We start from the raw sequence: 19,146 nt of genomic DNA, 5'->3' as shown, positions 1-19,146 counted from the left end.
ATTCCCGCCACTGCCGACGAGGACACCAGATCCCCCTTTTGTTTTAACACTTTATTTCCCCCTTTTTGGACATTTTATGTTTCTTTATGTTCATAAAATGGCTCTCTGAGGCCTGACACCACTCCCACTGTGTCTGTTGTTTGCTCCTCCCGCCATAAAATATATATACATATACTGTGTGTGTATGGTGCAAAGTTGTGAAAAATACAATTATTTAAAACAGGCATCTTGTCTCATACGATGTATATTAATCCAGAATTACAGACATAAATAAATGAAGAGCTCATGAGGCTGATGTGACACACCATTACTGTCCTTTAAAACAAACTCAAATCCACTGCAAATAAATATGCTCATAGCAACATGTTTCTATGCACACATCAGCAGCTTGTTTTTATGTAAATTCAACGCATACCTCACAGCCAACAAACTTAAGCATAAAACAGCTGCAGAAAGATGGCTCTAATGGCTGTAATATAATAACAGTACACATTGTTTACGTACACAGAACGCACAGACCTGCATTTTTACAGTAGTTCAGTGCATCTGATCAGTGAAATACTCCAATAACAGCAACTCAGTGTCGGACGGTGAGCACAGGATCATCCGTAGATTCTGTGTTTTTCGAGCAGCATGACGGGACTTTGTGAAGCTTCTCCCGCGACAGATACAGAACCGGCTGGATGCTGCTGCTGATGTCCATGAAGCCAAAGGTGATGTAGTGGATGTAACAGTGGAAGACCTCCGGAATGAAATACTCTTGAAATGGAAAGAGAGCCACCGGCGGGAAGTAGTTAAACACAATGATGGCCAAGATGATGATGACCATTTTGAAGGCCTTTTTCTTGACGGGATGCCTCTCGTCTCGGCCTGGAGCCGACTGTCTCAGGGCCCAGAGAATAGAGATGTTACAGAACAGCATGAACGCAAACGCTGCCAGAATCATGACGGTGAAGACTTTCTCAAAGTGAGGGATGTTTGCTGAACACTTTGCTGCGGCGTAGACTAAAGTGACGAGCCACACGGCGCCGGCGCACACAGAGCGATGCCGCTGGTCTTTGAGTTCGGTGAAGGTGATGGGATGGCAGACGGCCATGTATCGGTCCAGACAGATGCAGGACAGAAAGAGCGCTGACGAGTCTTTGACGCCATAGAAGAAGAGCAGGACGTTCAAGATTCTGCTGGAGGTCAGATACACGATGTTGGCCAGTTCCAGCGGAGGAGTGAGGCAGAAGAAAGTGTCCAGCAAGGCTAGATGGACGATGAAGATGTCTGAGGTGGACGAGTCTCCCTTATTTTTACGGATGAGCCACAGAACCATGATGTTGGCCGGGATGCCCAGGAACAGGTTGATGAACTGCAGCGCGAGGTAAAAGATGATGCCGGTGGGCATGTGTGCACAACTAGCGTAGATGGTCTGCTCGACCGGAGAGGCGTTCAGCGGCCGGTGACTGATGAGCAGAGAGGAGTTGATGTATCTGAACAGCTCTGTGATTTCCATCGTCCTCTCTGTGTGCTCGGACCAACCCCTGAAACACACAAACAGTGATCAATCAAACTCTTGCTTTGTGCTTTTCTGCTCCTCATTCAAACGGCACTGAAACAGCTTTGACTTTATGTCACGATAATAACATTCATGAGTGAATTTCACTGTTTGGACTCATGAAACTCTACACACTTGCAGACACAATAGCTGAAGTTCACATGCGAACAAATACATGTTGAATTAAAGTATTTCCCTACAGATGCCTTGACATCACATGTGACGATCTCTCATAATGCAACAAAAGGCTTTCTGTTAAAGAATAATCACTTTCAATAATCATTTTAAAAATGTATATTCTTTAGTCAAACCTTAAAGTCTTGACTAGGAAAAACATGATTGTTACAGTTCATTTAACAAGCTACATCTACAATGGGACATGTTGTCACATTATATTGTGTTGTCACAGTAGGAATCTGCTTTGTTTGAAATATGAAAAAATATTAAGTACAAAAATATTCTATACAATGACTTTTTCAAAATAATAGAACAGTACAATAATTATGGTGCACAAAATACAAACATAGAAGATAAACAAGCAGCCTCATGACAACTATGTGACAGAATATGTATAGTTTGTGATTGTGATTAAACTAGATTTGTCAAGTCATGTTCATAGCACTTTATACAATACAGCTTCACAGTAATAAAAAGTAGTTCAGTTCAGATATCATTATGATTTCCAATTTCAACTGTAAAACAGCTCTACAAAAGATAGTTTCATTGAGCTGATACAGTGATACAAATTCATAGTTTACTCATTAAGTTGAATTATTCAGTGACCTCAGTTGGTTGTTTCAAGACAGCTTAACCAAAAAGTGTCACTGAATATGAATCATCTTAAACCACCAGTTGTTACATTTATGAAGTTTCTGTCAGTAGAGAAACCTTTCAGGGTTTCATGATAAGCTTAATCTCTTACCTGTCTGAAGTTCTGTGGTCTTCAGCGCAGTGTGAAGTTCGTCGTGAGACTGACAGCTCATTTTAAGCTGAAGACACTGACGACACCTTCACCCATGATTCAACACCACCGGGAGCTTCAGGAGCCAATCGAAGCCAAGCATTCCAGAGAATAGACCAATATGGTAATGTGTCCCCTCTTACAGAAGAATTATTTGCATATTGCTGAGTTTATGGACCAGATAACATGCTAACATATTAACATATTTACAGGGTTCATGTTTACGGATGGTGGGATTGGTTCAGAAGATGTGTAGAAGCAAGTCCTCATCTTTAACACTGATTGGCAATGATGCAACTCGCCATTGGCTCCTGACGGAAATTTGGTGGTAAACAACTGATGCAACCGTACGTTAGTATTCTTCTGAAATTCACTGTAACAAAGTGTCATTTGTTACATGAAGATGACATGGAGGTTCATCTGGTTGGAAGAATAAGACAAAGAGGCGGCTATGTGATTGTCAGATAGTGGCTCATTTTTTACCTTTGTGCGACAGAATCATTTTCAGTGTCAAAACTGAAGCACTTTTGTCGTCTTAAGCTTCTTCAACAGCATGAAGCCTCGTCTGAATAAACACAAGAACCGTTAAAGCACTTTCATCATCCTAGTTTGCACAAAGTGTCGTATTAAAGACACAATCGACACAGTCCTGCAGATCGTCATAATATTCATCCACATATGACAGAAATCTCTGCTCTGCTTATTTGAATTTTGATTGTAACATAATGGCAGAGATGAGATCAAATGTAAGAGGTCAAAGATGAAAGATTAAGGTAAAAACACTAATAACAACAAATATTTAAAAATCATCAAAATAGAGCTATGAATAATAGAGATATGAATAATAGAGATATTGAGAAACTGTCTGCGACAGTAAGTGCTTGTTGTTAAGCTATTTAGTAACACTTTATTTTGATAGTCCATCTGTTGAGACTCTATTAGTTATTAGTAGCCATTCAGTAGCATGTCAACAGTGCATCAATTGACATTCAACAACACTGTTTCAACAGACAAGTGCATTTCAAGTGTTAATCTACAGATTTTACAAAAAGTGCCTGTTGACTGTCAATATGTTTTTTTGCAACAGGGTATTAACCAATTGTCAACTAACTTTCTGTAGATTGAGTCAACATCTTCTAAGCTGTCTACCAACAAATCAAAATCAATCTGTCAGTTGAAAGTCAACAGTCAAGTCAGCATATGTTCTGTATATGATACAGTATATCCTACTTTAGGTCTCAAATGCATCAAATTAATGACTATTTAAACTGATTAAAAACTAAAAAAATCTTTAATTTCATCTGTTGATAATCAACTAAAGATCAGTTGCTTGTCAACAAATATATAGTTTGTGATCAGTAGACTGTTAGCAGACATTCTCAATGTATCTTTTAGGACTATCCTATTACAGTGAAAAACAGTTGAAAGTATATCAACAAATTACATTCAGTTTTCCGTTAATTATATGCAACATATTTACCATTTAAAATGAGAAGTTTTGCATACCTGACTGAATTAGAACAAACACTATAGGCAGCACATCAGAGAAAGAAAGCACTTTTATTAAATAAAATATAAAGACTAAAAATAATGCAACCTATTCTTTACTAGGTTATCAGCAGCAAATCTGAACCATCTGATTATGTGACAAACATTATATTGAGCATTTCAAAATGAGAAAACTCTCTCAATACTTGAAAAAATATAAAATGCTGCACTGCCCTAGCCCAAGATCAAACCACAACAACAAACAAACAAACAAACTCGTATAGTTGACAACAACCTCCTTTAACAACATTTCAACATTTCAAATGCTAGGCCAAGATTCAAAGTTATAAACAACACCAAGGCAAAAAAAATAAAAACAAATTAATTAATACATGTTGCCTTCCATGACAATGAGGGGTGGGCGGGGGTACAAGTTAATGCATAACCAGCCACTTTTACAGATACTTCCTAAACTGATCTGTGGTTACTATTCCTCATGTCCTTGAGAAGTCTTCCAAGTACTCCATGTTTATATCTTCTTGCTAACCAGTAGGTCAACTCTATGAAGCAGAGCTGTTTATTTAAAGCCTTCTCAGAACGATCCCTGCTTACGCCAAACTTCCCTCTTGTAAGTCTGCCACGTTCTCTCAATGTCTTGAGTATGTAGTCCTGTTTGTGGATCTACATAATTCTGGCTGTGGTTGACTCTGACATGCTTGTGGCCCTCCTGGGAAAGACTGGCATATGCTCTCCACTCATCACTTACAACTAGACTTTGACGTTTGACATGTTTCTTGATGATGGGGGTGAACAAGGGTCTCCTTGTTTCTTTTCTTCATGAGGCGAAGAATGGGCGTCTGCTTGCAGCTTTGATCTCAAGTACATTTACATTTACATTTTACATTTAGTCATTTAGCAGACGCCTTTATCCAAAGCGACTTACAAATTAGGACTAAATTCAGCGAGTCATCATAAAGAGGCAAAAGCAACAACAACGCAAGAAGTGCTCAAAATACAAAGTTCAGGTATTATTCATAGTAGCATTTTTTTTTTTTTTTTTTTTTTCTATAAGGTTAAGTGCTCACAGAAGAGATTGGTTTTCAGCTGTCTTTTGAATGTTGTCAGGGATTCTGCATTCCGGATGAGGGTGGGGAGAGCGTTCCACCAGCATGGAACTGTGAATGAGAATGTTCTGGAAAGTGATTTTGTGGCTTTCTGTGATGGAACCACGAGACGTCGCTCGTTGACCGATCGTAGGTGTCTGGTAGGGATGTAGACTCGTAGGAGTGAGTGAAAGTAGGAGGGAGCTGAGCCTGTGATAGTTCTGTAAGCAAGCGTCAGTGCCTTGAACTTGATGCGAGCAGCGAGAGGTAGCCAGTGCAGAGAGATGAACAGAGGAGTGACGTGGGCCCTCTTGGGCTCGTTGAAGACAAGACGAGCTGCAGCATTCTGGATCACCTGTAGGGGTTTGGTTGCACATGCTGGAAGTCCAGCCAGAAGAGCATTGCAGTAGTCAAGCCTAGAAATGACCAGGGCCTGGACGATAAGTTGTGTTGCATGCTCAGTTAGGAAAGGCCTGATCTTCCTGATGTTGTGCAGTGCAAACCTGCATGATCGAGCTGTCTTTGAGATGTGATCTGTGAAGGTCAGCTGGTCATCAAACGTTACTCCAAGATTTCCGACCGATCTTGATGGGGTGATTAATGATGACTCTAGCTGGATGGTGAAGTCGTGCTGTAGAGATGGATTGGCAGGGAGGACAAAGTACACCAAACACTCACGTTTGCTTTCTTTGTTGCCAAAGCGTCCTCTTGCATACTACCAAAAAACAGCATGAACAGTATTACAAAATAAGAAAATCTTTAAAGGGTCACTTAGTAAAAAAATAAATATACTAAAATGTATTTGAATGAAATTTATTTTATGCTAAGTATGCTATAAATACATTTACATATTTATGTACTTAATATAAATACCCTGCAATTGTGCTTTTGGTATACTAAACTGATATACTTAAAGTCTGCTAAAATGGAACAAGTAATTTTTTACTTAATGTACTTTAGTTATCCAGAAATAGTGCTGAGGTCCAACTAAAGATATACTTGACCAAACCTCGTTTGACATCAAGTGGTGGTGTTTACCGCATTCCAGTCAAGACTATTGACTTTCATGTGACTTTAACCTTTGAATATTTAGTTCTCAAAGTTTCTGGTACATCTCCTATACTCTTGATTCTCCTGCCTTGTCCACCTAAATCTATCTCTATTTTCTTCAGTGAACTGCATGAACTGTTAACCCTTTCCTTTGCCTTATCCCCTTGTGTTATATTACTTGGTGATTTCAATATACTGTACATGTTGATACTGATTGTGCAGAATCGCATGAACTCTTGTCAGTGTTTGAATGTTTCAAGCTTGTACAACATGTCGTTTTTGCTACACACTCAAAAGGTCACACTCTGGATCTTGTCTGCACTGCTGGTCTACACAATTTTTCCGTGCTTGGTTGTCAGATTGGACTGTCTGATCACCTTCTCATCAAACTAAACTGTGAAAAGCCTCTTCCCCGCCTCAGGGTGAAATCCACTATAACCTACCGTAACCTCAATTCAGTTAATCCATTACTGTTTTCTGAATCTGTACAAACTCATCTCTCTGACATTACTGAACACACTAGCTCTCTCGATATCCTTACCAAATATAATGCCTGTATTTCCACTGCCTTTGATAAACACTTAAAAGTGGAGATGTACCTTCTACACACACGTCTCCCTGGTTTACCCCTGCACTTCACAATCTAAAAACAGCTGGTCATCGCCTTGAACGCCTTTACACTGTTCACCTTACTGCTTACACTGACCATATCCAGTTATACAAATCTGCTATAAATACTGCACACTCTAGTTATTACTCTACTATTATTAATAACGCATCCTCTCGACCTAAAGCACTGTTTTCTGTAGTCAGTAAACTCACCAACCCTCCAGCACCTGTCATGTGTAACTCAGCAGACCTCTGTGAGTCATTCCTGCATTTCTTTCCAAATAAAATCGATAGCATTCATAATCTCTTCCCATCCATGATCACTCCTGTCCCCACACATGACTTCCCCACTGCTTTTACACCTGGTACTTTCACTGATTTGCCTCCTGAATTCTGAATTCTTTGCATTTCTGAATATCAGCGATGCTGAGACCCTAGTTCACGCTTTCATCACTTCACGGCTTGACTACTGCAATTCTCTTTTCTGTGGCTTCCCCAATTCATCAATAAATAAGATCCAATATATTCAGAACACCGGAGTTAGGGTCCTCACATACACAAAGTTCTGATCTGTTCTTGTTTTGAACCATCATTTACTACAATTTCTAGTTGTTTATACTACTACTAAATACAGCTTACCCAACATCGCTAGCTTCCGTTACTACTAGCACAACACGCTAGTAATTCGCTAGCCTGTTAACGCGCCACCCGTGCGCTCAGCTATTTATATTTATTTATTTTCTCTCGCGCGCTCGCGCCTTTGAGTTCATAAAAGCTCAGGTGAGTAAGAAACACTCAACAAACACGGTGAGTAATGTCTTGTCCTGTTATTATCATGCGTCGCGTCTGAATGCGTTGTTGTTTTTGGAGCTCTATCGATTTGATTTATAATTCTTGATTTTTCTCTCTGCCTCGCTGCCTGCTGTGAGTGTGTTTGCTTTGGTGCTGTAGGCTCCGTCTTAGCCTCGTATTTCCTTGTTTTGAACCATCACTTACTACAATTTCTAGTTGTTTATATTACTACTAAATACAGCTTACCCAACCCTGACATCGCTAGCTTCCGTTACTACTAGCACAACACGCTAGTAATTCGCTAGCCTGTTAACGCGCCACCCGTGCGCTCAGCTATTTTTATTTATTTATTTTCTCTCGCGCGCTCGCGCCTTTGAGTTCATAAAAGCTCAGGTGAGTAAGAAACACTCAACAAACACGGTGAGTAATGTCTTGTCCTGTTACTTTCTCCGACCCTCCCGGTTTTCGAGTTATCCACACAAAACCGCTTCTCCCCTCTACGCGAAACAGAACGCGATGCTGTGATCATCGGCGAATTTCCATCGTTCAGCACGTACACGCTACGTTAGGTAAAAGTAAGGTGCAAAGTCACTGCTTTCCTGGTGCTCGTGTTTCTGAAATCGCTGCTCGCGTTCCCGAGATCCTGAACGGAACTGTGGTCCTGCACGCGGGAGTGAACGACATCAGGCTGCGCCAGACGGAGATTCTGAAGAAAGACTTCAGGAATCTAATCGATACGGTACGCAGCACATCGCCTGAAACAACGATCATTGTGTCAGGACCACTTCCCACGTACCGACTAGGGCATGAAAAGTTCAGCAGATTATTTGCGCTAAATGAATGGTTAATGTCATGGTGCAATGAGCAGAAACTGCTCTTTGTAAATAATTGGAATCTGTTTTGGGAGCGTCCTAGGCTTTTCCGTGCTGATGGCTTACACCCAAGCAGATTCGGAGCGGCTCTTCTGTCAGATAACATCTCCAAAATGTTAAATACCCTTTGACTAGTAACCAAAAGTCCAAATCATAGTCTCTGCTGCACCAATTCAACTGATATAAATACTAGTATAGAACATTGCATAGAAACCGTGTCTATTCCTCGTTTAGAGAGATCAAATAATAAATCTAATGCAGGATCTAGGAAAAGTCTAATTGTTATTAAAACAGAAAATGTTGCTATTAGTAAACAAAAACTATTTCTAAAGCTAGGTCTTCTAAACATTAGATCACTCACACCTAAGGCAGTTATTGTAAATGAAATAGTCACAGATAATAGCTTCGATGTACTTTGCCTTACTGAAACCTGGCTTAAACCAAATGATTATTTCGGTATTAATGAGTCTACTCCTCCTGGATACTGTTATAAGCATGAGCCCCGTCTGATTGGTCGTGGCGGAGGTGTTGCAACCATTTATAGAGATATTCTAAATGTTACTCAGAAAACGGGTTATAAGTTTATTTCATTTGAAGTACTTGTACTAAATGTTACGCTCTTAGATGTTAGAAAAACATCCCTATTATCTCTAGCCTTGGCTACCGTATATAGACCGCCAGGGCCTTACGCTGATTTCCTAAAAGAGTTTGCAAATTTTCTCTCAGACCTATTAGTCAATGTCGATAAAGCATTAATTGTTGGAGATTTTAACATACACGTAGATAATCCAAATGATGCGTTAGGAGCTGCGTTTACAGATTTATTAAATTAATTTGGGGTCAAGCAAAACGTCACCAGACCAACACATCGTCTTAATCATACACTCGATTTAATTATATCACATGGAACCGATCCAACCGATATAGATATCATTCCACAAAGTGATGAAGTCACTGATCACTACATGGTAACTTGCATATTACGTATTGCTGTAATATGTCATGCGGCGTCGCGTTATCAACCAGGCAGAACAATCCTCCCATCCACCATAGATAATTTCTCAAATTGCTTATCTAATCTGTCTCAGCTGCCGCCTGAACCCAAACAAACAGATGAACTAGAAGAACTAACTAGCACTATGAGCACCATTCTCTCTAGAACATTGGATGTGGTTGCACCTATTAAATAAAAAAAGGTCAGAGAGAAAAATAAAGCACCATGGTACAACAATACTTCTAAAGAGAGAAACCCGTATTTTAGAGCGTAAATGGAAACAAACTAATTTAGAGGTCTTTAGAATCGCGTGGAAAGACAGTATGTCACGTTATAAAAAGGCCCTAAAAGCGGCCAGGGCTGAGCACCTCCGCAAACTAATAGAAAACAACCAAAACAATCCAAGGTTTTTATTTAACACCGTGGCTAGACTAACAAATAAACAGACGTCACCCGAACAAAATATCCCGTTACAGTTCAGTAGTAATGATTTCATGAACTTCTTCACTGAGAAAATAGAAAGCATCAGAACCACAATTGTAAACGTTCAATCTTCAATCGCGCCTTATAATTCAGCTTCAACTATCACCCCGCAAGAACAATTACAGTGCTTTACAACTATAGAACAAAAAGAGTTAAATAAACTTATCACTTCATCTAAAACAACAACATGTTTATTAGATCCTATACCAACTAAACTACTGAAAGAAGTGCTATCTGTAGTGGAAGAGCCTCTCCTCAATATTATTAACTCGTCTTTATCTTTAGGTCATGTTCCAAGAACATTTAAACTGGCAGTTATAAAACCTCTCATTAAGAAACCACAATTAGATCATAATAATCTAGCAAATTATAGACCCATTTCAAATCTTCCATTTATGTCTAAAATATTAGAAAAAGTGGTGTCCGCTCAACTGGGCTCTTTCTTGCAACAAAATGATATCTATGAAAAGTTTCAGTCTGGATTCAGACCGCATCATAGCACTGAAACTGCGCTCGTTAAAATCACAAATGATTTACTTTTAGCTTCTGACCAAGGCTGTATCTCAATACTAGTTTTACTTGATCTTAGTGCTGCGTTCGATACTATAGATCATACATTACTCTTAGATCGACTACAAAATTATACTGGTGTTCAAGGACAAGCACTAAGCTGGTTCAAATCATACCTATCTGACCGCTACCATTTTGTCTATTTAAATGGAGAAAAATCGATCATAACTCCAGTAAACTATGGAGTGCCGCAGGGATCTGTATTAGGCCCTCTGTTATTTTCAATATATATGATGCCACTTGGAAATATTATAAGGAAACATGGAATTAGTTTCCATTGTTATGCTGATGACACTCAAATATATATTTCATCACGGCCGGATGAAAACGCTAAATTTTCCAAATTGACAGAGTGTGTTAAAGATATAAAAGATTGGATGACGCGTAATTTTCTTTTATTAACCCTCTGGGGTCTGGGCTGTTTTTGGGGCCCTTGAGATGTTCTGACGTGCCCTGACATTTGTGCTTTTTTCAGTTGCATATAAACATATTAATGGCAAAGGTGTAAATTCACTCTATATAGCACAAACAGGGCTACCATAATATGTGAGCCACATGTATGTACATGTTTTCATTTTTGAGAGAAAAATGTTTATGCATGGTTATTGAAAAAACTAAAAACAAAAATTTCTGAAATAAGGCCACAAAACACATAGTAAATATGTGTCAATACGACTTTTGACTAATGGATGTCCTCGCCTAGAGTTTTTTCTTCAAAATTATGTGAAAATAGTCTTGCTTTATCGTTCACATAAAACCATACATTGATTTAAATTGATGTAAAACAGGTTTTGCTTGGAAAGCCAATATGCGAGGGGGGCGTGAACGAGGAGTGGTTTACACCTGAAAATACAATGTCCCACCCACTCTGCATAATTAGCCATTCATTCTGGTGTGACACTGACTGAGCCACAATGCAAGGACAAAATATATATTTAGAAGAAGACTTATATTGACCATTTAAGATTTTGCTTACATCTATCTTGTAAATATGTTTTGCTATTTTATTAAAAAGGTTACAATTACAACAAGTACAATTTCAACAATATTTCAAGTGTACTCTTTCTTTGTAAAAAAAAATGATTATAGGCCTACATTTTATCTATGTATTCATTAGTTTGAATATAGTCAACATTGGAACAGCTAACATCTTAGTTGATGACTTTATTTTTGACAAAAATAGATATAGAAATTGCTAAACAAAAGCTTATTTGACGTGGCAGTATATTCTACAGTAAAAACTGTACCCAAATCTAGTCAACAAGATGTTGTCTTTCATATTTCGCCTGACTGTAACGTTGTTTTCATGAAATATTAGGGCATATTGTTAATTTGCAGTTTAATACGTTGCTTATACAAATAGCCTACATGTTTAAGATTTTTACTCATCTCAGTATAGCAATACAGTTTGCTAAAACATCATCATTCATTCACACACGCAATTTAAATTTAACTTCTGGCAAAGATGAAGTTGACGATAGGCTATTGACTCGCGATCTTCGCAGTAGGCTAGTGAACGCACCGGAGAAATGTACATTTATTAGGCTACATAGTTTTTTTGTTTTGGATGGTTTTGTTTAGAACCAGCTTTCTGTAAATATATTTCAAATTTTTTAGACATGTGAGGCGAGTAGGCTACGGTCTGGTTAATGATGATCTCCAGTTCAAGCACCTTATGTTGTGATTGCTAGCCTATATTTACTTTAAATCCAGGAAATTTGTTAATGAAAAAATTATTAAAATTAAGATACAATTGATACAAAACGAAATTCGTTTTAAAGAAAGGATTTGTAGTTTCTGTTTTGAGGTCTCTGTGAAAGTTTGAAGCTTTCACTTTCAGAGCGCTCGCGTCCATAATAGAGAACTGTCATGTAATATTGTTTTTTCCTCATAAATGCGAACACGAAAAATAAAAGACAAAAGACTTTTAAGTAAAACTTACTCCGAAATTGTGTCCTCGGCGGAATTCGCTCTTCAAAATGCTGCCGTTCGTAGTCTGAGTTACAATCTTCCTCTCATGCATTCTTCCTCGCTGTCCAGAATCATCTGAAGAGCGTCTTTACTGGAGAATCGTGCCATACTCAAAACGCGATGAACTATCAGTAAGTCTGATGAAGAAACTGTGTTTTTATGGCATTGATCGGGGGGCGTATGCGATGCATACTATATCACCTAAACTATTTACCATTTGAATAGCGCCGGGGGCGGGGCGGCCTCAACTCATTATAGAGATAATGAGGCAGAAGGAAAAACGGTACCTCTCCTTGCTTTCAAACGGATTACATGAGTTGAAAACATTTGTTTTTTATATAAATTACTTAATTTAAAAGAAGAGATTTCAAGCTTCATAAAGACATATCTCACGTGTCTGTGTGAGAAGTATTCGGTGAGTTACAGTTCATTTTCGGACACGTTTCAGAATGGACTACACTGACAGAGAGAAGGCATAACTCGCTTCGTGTTTATTTTTCTTTATTTGGCGAAAAGCTCAACACTTTGTTTTTATTATGAGTATACACAAAAATAATACACATTTAACAGAATCGATTGATGTACGAAACTCCTTTGAAAAATCAAAGTCAACAGAGTATTTATGAGTTTCTTTTACACTGATAAAAAAAAAGCGAGCTGGTATCGCCGGCGATACCGTCGACCTCAGGGGGTTAAATCCAGACAAGACAGAGGTAATACTTATCGGTTCAAAAAACCGCCCACAAAACCTCGCACAATACAACTTTAACATCATAGGATGTCCTGTTACTTTATCCTCTACAGTAAAAGACCTGGGTGTTATACTCGATTGCAACCTGTCTTTTGAAAATCATATTTCATATGTTACAAAAACAGCCTTTTTCCACCTTAGAAACATTGCTAAGCTACGTAATATGCTATCAGTTTCTGATGCAGAAAAGTTGGTTCATGCATTCATGACCTCGAGACTGGATTACTGTAATGCTTTATTAGCTGGTTGTCCTGCATCCTCAATAAACAAGCTACAGTTAGTCCAAAATGCCGCCGCTAGAGTTCTTACGAGATCAAGAAAATATGATCATATAACACCGATTTTATCATCACTGCATTGGTTACCTATAAAGTTCCGTATTAATTACAAGGTATTGCTACTGACTTATAAAGCCCTAAACGACTTAGCTCCAGTCTATTTAACGGATCTTCTATCGCCCTATAATCCATCGCGCTCTTTAAGATCACTAAATTCAAGGCTTTTGGTCATACCTAGGATATCCAGAACCACCAAAGGAGGGAGAGCATTTTCACATTTGGCTCCAAAACTCTGGAATAGTCTTCCTGATACTGTTCGTTGCTCAGACTCGCTCTCCCAGTTTAAAACTAGATTAAAGTCTCATCTCTTCAGCCAGGCATTCATATAATCCTACAGTTCAAACTACAATCCGGCCTCTAGCTCATAAATGCCAGAGGAGAACTGGTCCCCGACTGAGCCTGGGTTCTCCCAAGGTTTTTTTTTCTCCATTAGGTCACCTGATGGAGTTTTAGGACACCATTAGGTCACTTGATGGAGTTTTTCGGTTCCTTGCCACTGTTGCCTTTGGCTTGCTCAGTTGGGGATATTTTGGGGATATTTAATTTAATTTTATCAATCAATAAATTCCTCTTGAAACAAACTTTGTTGTATTATTTTAATTTAATACTGTGAAGCTGCTTTGATACAATCTGTCTTGTGAAAAGCTCTATACAAATAAACTTGACTTGACTTGACTTGACAAAGAAATCTTCCCACATTACTCAGATTTTACGCAGACTTCATTGGCTACACGTTCGCTTTCGTATTCAATACAAGATACTCCTTATCAAATTTATTGTAAAGCGACCTTGAGTTTTCTGAAAGGCACTATATAAAATAAACATATTATTATTAATATTATTATTATTATTGATTGTGCTAAAGTCAATATGGAATATGCAATATGGAACTAGGCAAAGCTAGACAGACTTTCTTTTCGAATATTATAAACAGCAACTTAAACAACACACACACTCTTTTTGCTACTGTAGAGAGACTGACAAACCCCTATAGATGTCAGGCTCTCTCAGGGTGGATGAAGGAGGAGACGAACTCACAGATAACTTCCAAGGTTTTAATTCACAAACTTCACAAATACAAACAAAAAGGGAGCGTGTGCTCAGAATAAAGATCCTTGGCAATAGACAACCTAACCATAAACATTAACCGACAAAAGACAAGTGAAGGACAGGAACTTAAATACACAGAAGATTATGAGGGAAGACAGGTGACGGTGATGATGATGATGAGGATGATGAGGACCAGGTGCAGGTGATGACGACTGAGGACTCTGGGAAGTGTAGTGCACACACAGACGAAGACAGACGAACATGACCGTGACATTACTCCCCCCTCCCGCAAGGCGCGTCCCGCGCCGAAGAAGGAAGCATACGGGAGGGGGGGGTGGGCATCCTGGAGTCCGTGATGGGAAGGTGGACCAGGTTCTGAAGTACGGACTCCAGGATGGTGGCAGGACAGACAGAGGAGGTGATCCAGACGGTGCAGGCTGAACAGGGGACCATGGAGGAACAGGCTGATCAGGTGGCCATGGCGGTGCGGACCCTTCCGGTGGCCACGGCGGTGCGGACCCTTCCGGTGGCCATGGCGGAGAAGACCCTTCAGGTGGCCATGGCGGAGAAGACCCTTCAGGTGGCCACGGCGGAGAAGACCCTTCAGGTGGCCACGGCGGTGAAGACCCTTCAGGTGGCCACGGCGGTGAAGACCCTTCAGGTGGCCACGGCGGAGAAGACCCTTCAGGTGGCCACGGCGGTGAAGACCCTTCAGGTGGCCACGGCGGAGAAGACCCTTCAGGAGGCCATGGTGGTGAGGACCCCTCAGGTGGCCATGGCCCCTCGAGTGGCCAGGACGGAGCCCTATAGCCCCCCCCCAAAAAATACTTGGGAAAAGTCCCGGGTACCAGAGAGGGCTCGGTGCAGGGCAGCGATGAGGGCTCGGTGCTGGGCAGATCCAGCGAAGAGGGCTCGGTGCTGGGCAGATCCAGCGAAGAGGGCTCGGTGCTGGGCAGATCCAGCGACGAGGGCTCGGTGCTGGGCAGATCCAGCGACGAGGGCTCGGTGCTGGGCAGATCCAGCGATGAAGGCTTTGTGCTGGGCGGGACCAGCGGTGAAGGCTTTGTGCTGGACGGGACCAGCGAAGAGGGCTTTGTGCTGGGCAGGACCAGCGATGAAGTAGGCTCGGTGCTGGACGGGACCAGCGGTGAAGTAGGCTCGGTGCTGGACGGGACCAGCGGTGAAGTAGGCTCGGTGCTGGACGGGACCAGCGGTGAAGGCTCGGTGCTGGACGGGACCAGCGGTGAAGATTCTGTGCTGGACGGGACCAGCGGTGAAGAAGGCTCAGTGCTGGACGGGACCAGCGGTGAAGAGGGCTTTGCAAACTCTGGCAATGACTCAGGCTTTGGCGGGCAGGCAACTGGCTCTGGCGGGCAGGCGACGGGCTCTGGCGGGCAGGCGACGGGCTCTGGCTCTGGCGGGCAGGCGACGGGCTCTGGCTCTGGCGGGCAGGCGACGGGCTCTGGCTCTGGCGGGCAGGCGACGGCTGGACGAAACTCTGGAGGAGCTGCCATCTTGGCAGATCGCACTGACATCAGCGGATGATCTGCCAGGCTCGATAGTAGTTTGTGAAAAACCGATCTAGTGTCAGGCCTGATGTGAAGAGACCCAGACCTGGCAGACATGACGCTTGCTGTCCCAGACACGGCAGGCATGACACTCACAGTCTCAGGGGCGGCGGGCACGACGCATACTACTTTGGTCTCAGCAGATTTGGCGTGAAGTGCGGGCTCGGCTGGACTGGCGTGAAGTGCAGGCTCGATTGGACTGGCGTGATGTGCAGGCTCGGCTGGATCGGGATCGGCTGGTGTTACGGTGAGAGAGGACCCACAAACCCAAAGAGCTTTGTCCATAAATTTAATAAAGGGTAGGTGCAGGTACTCATTCAGCAGAATCTGGGCGAGTGGATCTTCTAACCTGCACCAGAAACGCTGCTTTAAAAATTCCTCCTCCCAGTAAACATCCTGATGCAGATGCAGGTACACTTCAACAAACTCCTCCAATGAACTCCCATTCTGATTAAATAAAAAAGCCTCAAATTCGTCTTCCTCCATATTCCTTCTTAGGTCGGTTAATCTGTCAGGCTCTCTCAGGGTGGATGAAGGAGGAGACGAACTCACAGATAACTTCCAAGGTTTTAATTCACAAACTTCACAAATACAAACAAAAAGGGAGCGTGTGCTCAGAATAAAGATCCTTGGCAATAGACAACCTAACCATAAACATTAACCGACAAAAGACAAGTGAAGGACAGGAACTTAAATACACAGAAGATTATGAGGGAAGACAGGTGACGGTGATGATGATGATGAGGATGATGAGGACCAGGTGCAGGTGATGACGACTGAGGACTCTGGGAAGTGTAGTGCACACACAGACGAAGACAGACGAACATGACCGTGACAATAGACCGATCTCAAATCTTCCTTTCATAGGCAAGATCATTGAAAAAGTTGTCTTCAATCAGCTGAACAAATTCTTATGCTCGAATGGATACTTTGACAATTTTCAATCTGGTTTCTGACCGCATCACAGCACAGAGACAGCGCTCATAAAGATAATAAACGATATTCGCTTAAATACTGATTCAGGCAAATTATCAGTCCTGGTACTACTCGACCTCAGTGCTGCATTTGACACTGTCGATCATAACATACTTCTTGACAGGCTGGAAAACTGGGTGGGGCTTTCTGGGATAGTCCTAAAATGGTTCAGGTCATACTTAGATGGGAGAGGTTATTATGTGAGTATAAGAGACCATAAGTCTGAGTGGACATCCATGACATGCGGAGTCCCTCAAGGCTCAACTCTTGCGCCACTCCTGTTCCTGCACAGATCTACCACAGCTCTGCAGACGACACACAGATCTATGCAGACGACACACAGCTCTTCCTCTCATTTCAACCATATGATCCCTTGTCTCAACATGGATGAAGGAACATCACCTGCAGCTCAACCTGGCAAAGACTGAGCTTCTCGTCCTCCCTGCCAATCCGTCTCTACAACACGACTTCACTATCCAGCTAGATTCAGCATTAATCACCCCATCAAGGTCGGTCCGAAATCTTGGAGGAATATTGGATGACCAGCTGACCTTCACAGACCACATTTCAGAGTAGGGCTGGGCGATATGGCTGAAAACTGTATCCCGATGCATGAAGTGTTTCATATCGGTTGATATCGATAAGTATTGATATTTTTATGACCTATTTAAAATAAGGACCAAGACAAAAAATATATTACATTTAAACATTTTTATTTTAAACTTAACCTTCCTCTGTTAACTTAGGGGAAGGCAGAAAAGTCAACACATAAAGGCAGAAAAGTCAACACAACCATGGAAAACACTCAAATAATTAAAATGTAAACATAAGTCTAAAATCACAATGAACACTTAACAATTATCTCTTAACATTAAGGTGCAAAATTAAAGAATACGTAAGAAATGCTTAATAAAGTGTAATACAATAGTGCAAAGAGTTAAATATAAACATAGAGAAACCGACGACATTGGTCTGACTACGGTCAGACTTATAAAATCCCAAAAACTGCCATACTGGCGAGCTGACTTTCCTCGCTCGCTGCGGCACTATCTCCACTGATCACTCCACGTCGGTTCTGTTACTGAAGAATCCAACACGAGACTGGCTGTTAGTGTGTCACTTCCTATGTTGCCAGGTTACCAGAGAGTGAGTGCCTTTGTTCATGCAAACTTGCTTCGCAACCTCTGATTTCTTCCAACAAAGAAAAAAAAATTATCAAACGTTTTATCGGATGCATTTTTAATTGATATTGATTACGTGTCTATCGCGAGACATATCGTTATCGTTTTATCTCCCAGCCCCATTTCAAAGACAGCTCGATCATGCAGGTTTGCACTGCACAACATCAGGAAGATCAGGCCTTTCCTAACTGAGCATGCAACACAACTTATCGTCCAGGCCCTGGTCATCTCTAGGCTTGACTACTGCAATGCTCTTCTGGCTGGACTTCCATCATGTGCAACTAAACCTCTACAAATGATTCAGAATGCTGCAGCTCGTCTTGTCTTCAACAAGCCCAAGAGGGCCCATGTCACTCCTCTGTTCATCTCTCTGCACTGGCTACCTCTCGCTGCTCGCATCAAGTTCAAGGCATTGACGCTTGCTTACAGATCTATCACAGGCTCAGCTCCCTCCTACTTTCACTCACTCCTACGAGTCTACATCCCTACCAGAAGCCTACGATCAGTCAACGAGCGACGGCTCGTGGTTCCATCACAGAGAGCCACACAATCACTTTCCAGAACATTCTCATTCACGGTTCCCTGCTGGTGGAATGCTCTCCCTACCATCATCCGGAACGCAGAATTCCTGACAACATTCAAAAGACAGCTGAAAACCCATCTCTACCGTGAGCACTTAACCTCATAAAAAAATAATAAAATAATAATAATAATAATAATTTCTTTTAATAATTTAATAATAATTTCCCTTTCCTTTTCCTTTAAATCCTCCTTTATCGGCATGAAATTGAGCGGAAGTACGAAGTCTGACGTAGTAGAGAAAAAAGATGGCGCCATTGTGTGTGGC

The 19,146-nt window shown here is 41.3% G+C and overlaps 1 protein-coding gene across 1 annotated transcript; it reads right to left on the bottom strand.

Moving 5' to 3' along the window:
• Positions 1–577: 577 nt before the first annotated feature.
• LOC309502590 (hydroxycarboxylic acid receptor 2-like) lies at positions 578–1,501 on the bottom strand (the record flags this gene model as incomplete). The annotated part of the gene is made up of 1 exon (XM_082174991.1): positions 578–1,501. One exon carries the CDS (start codon positions 1,499–1,501, stop codon positions 578–580), a length of 924 nt encoding a protein of 307 aa, XP_082031117.1.
• Between the last annotated feature and the right edge of the window lie 17,645 nt (positions 1,502–19,146).

This window comes from Leuciscus leuciscus (assembly GCF_965113295.1).
Source record: "Leuciscus leuciscus genome assembly, chromosome: 7".
NCBI lineage: Eukaryota > Metazoa > Chordata > Actinopteri > Cypriniformes > Leuciscidae > Leuciscus > Leuciscus leuciscus.
Note: the sequence above shows the minus strand (reverse complement) of the source record. Positions and strands in the feature narration are given on the sequence as shown.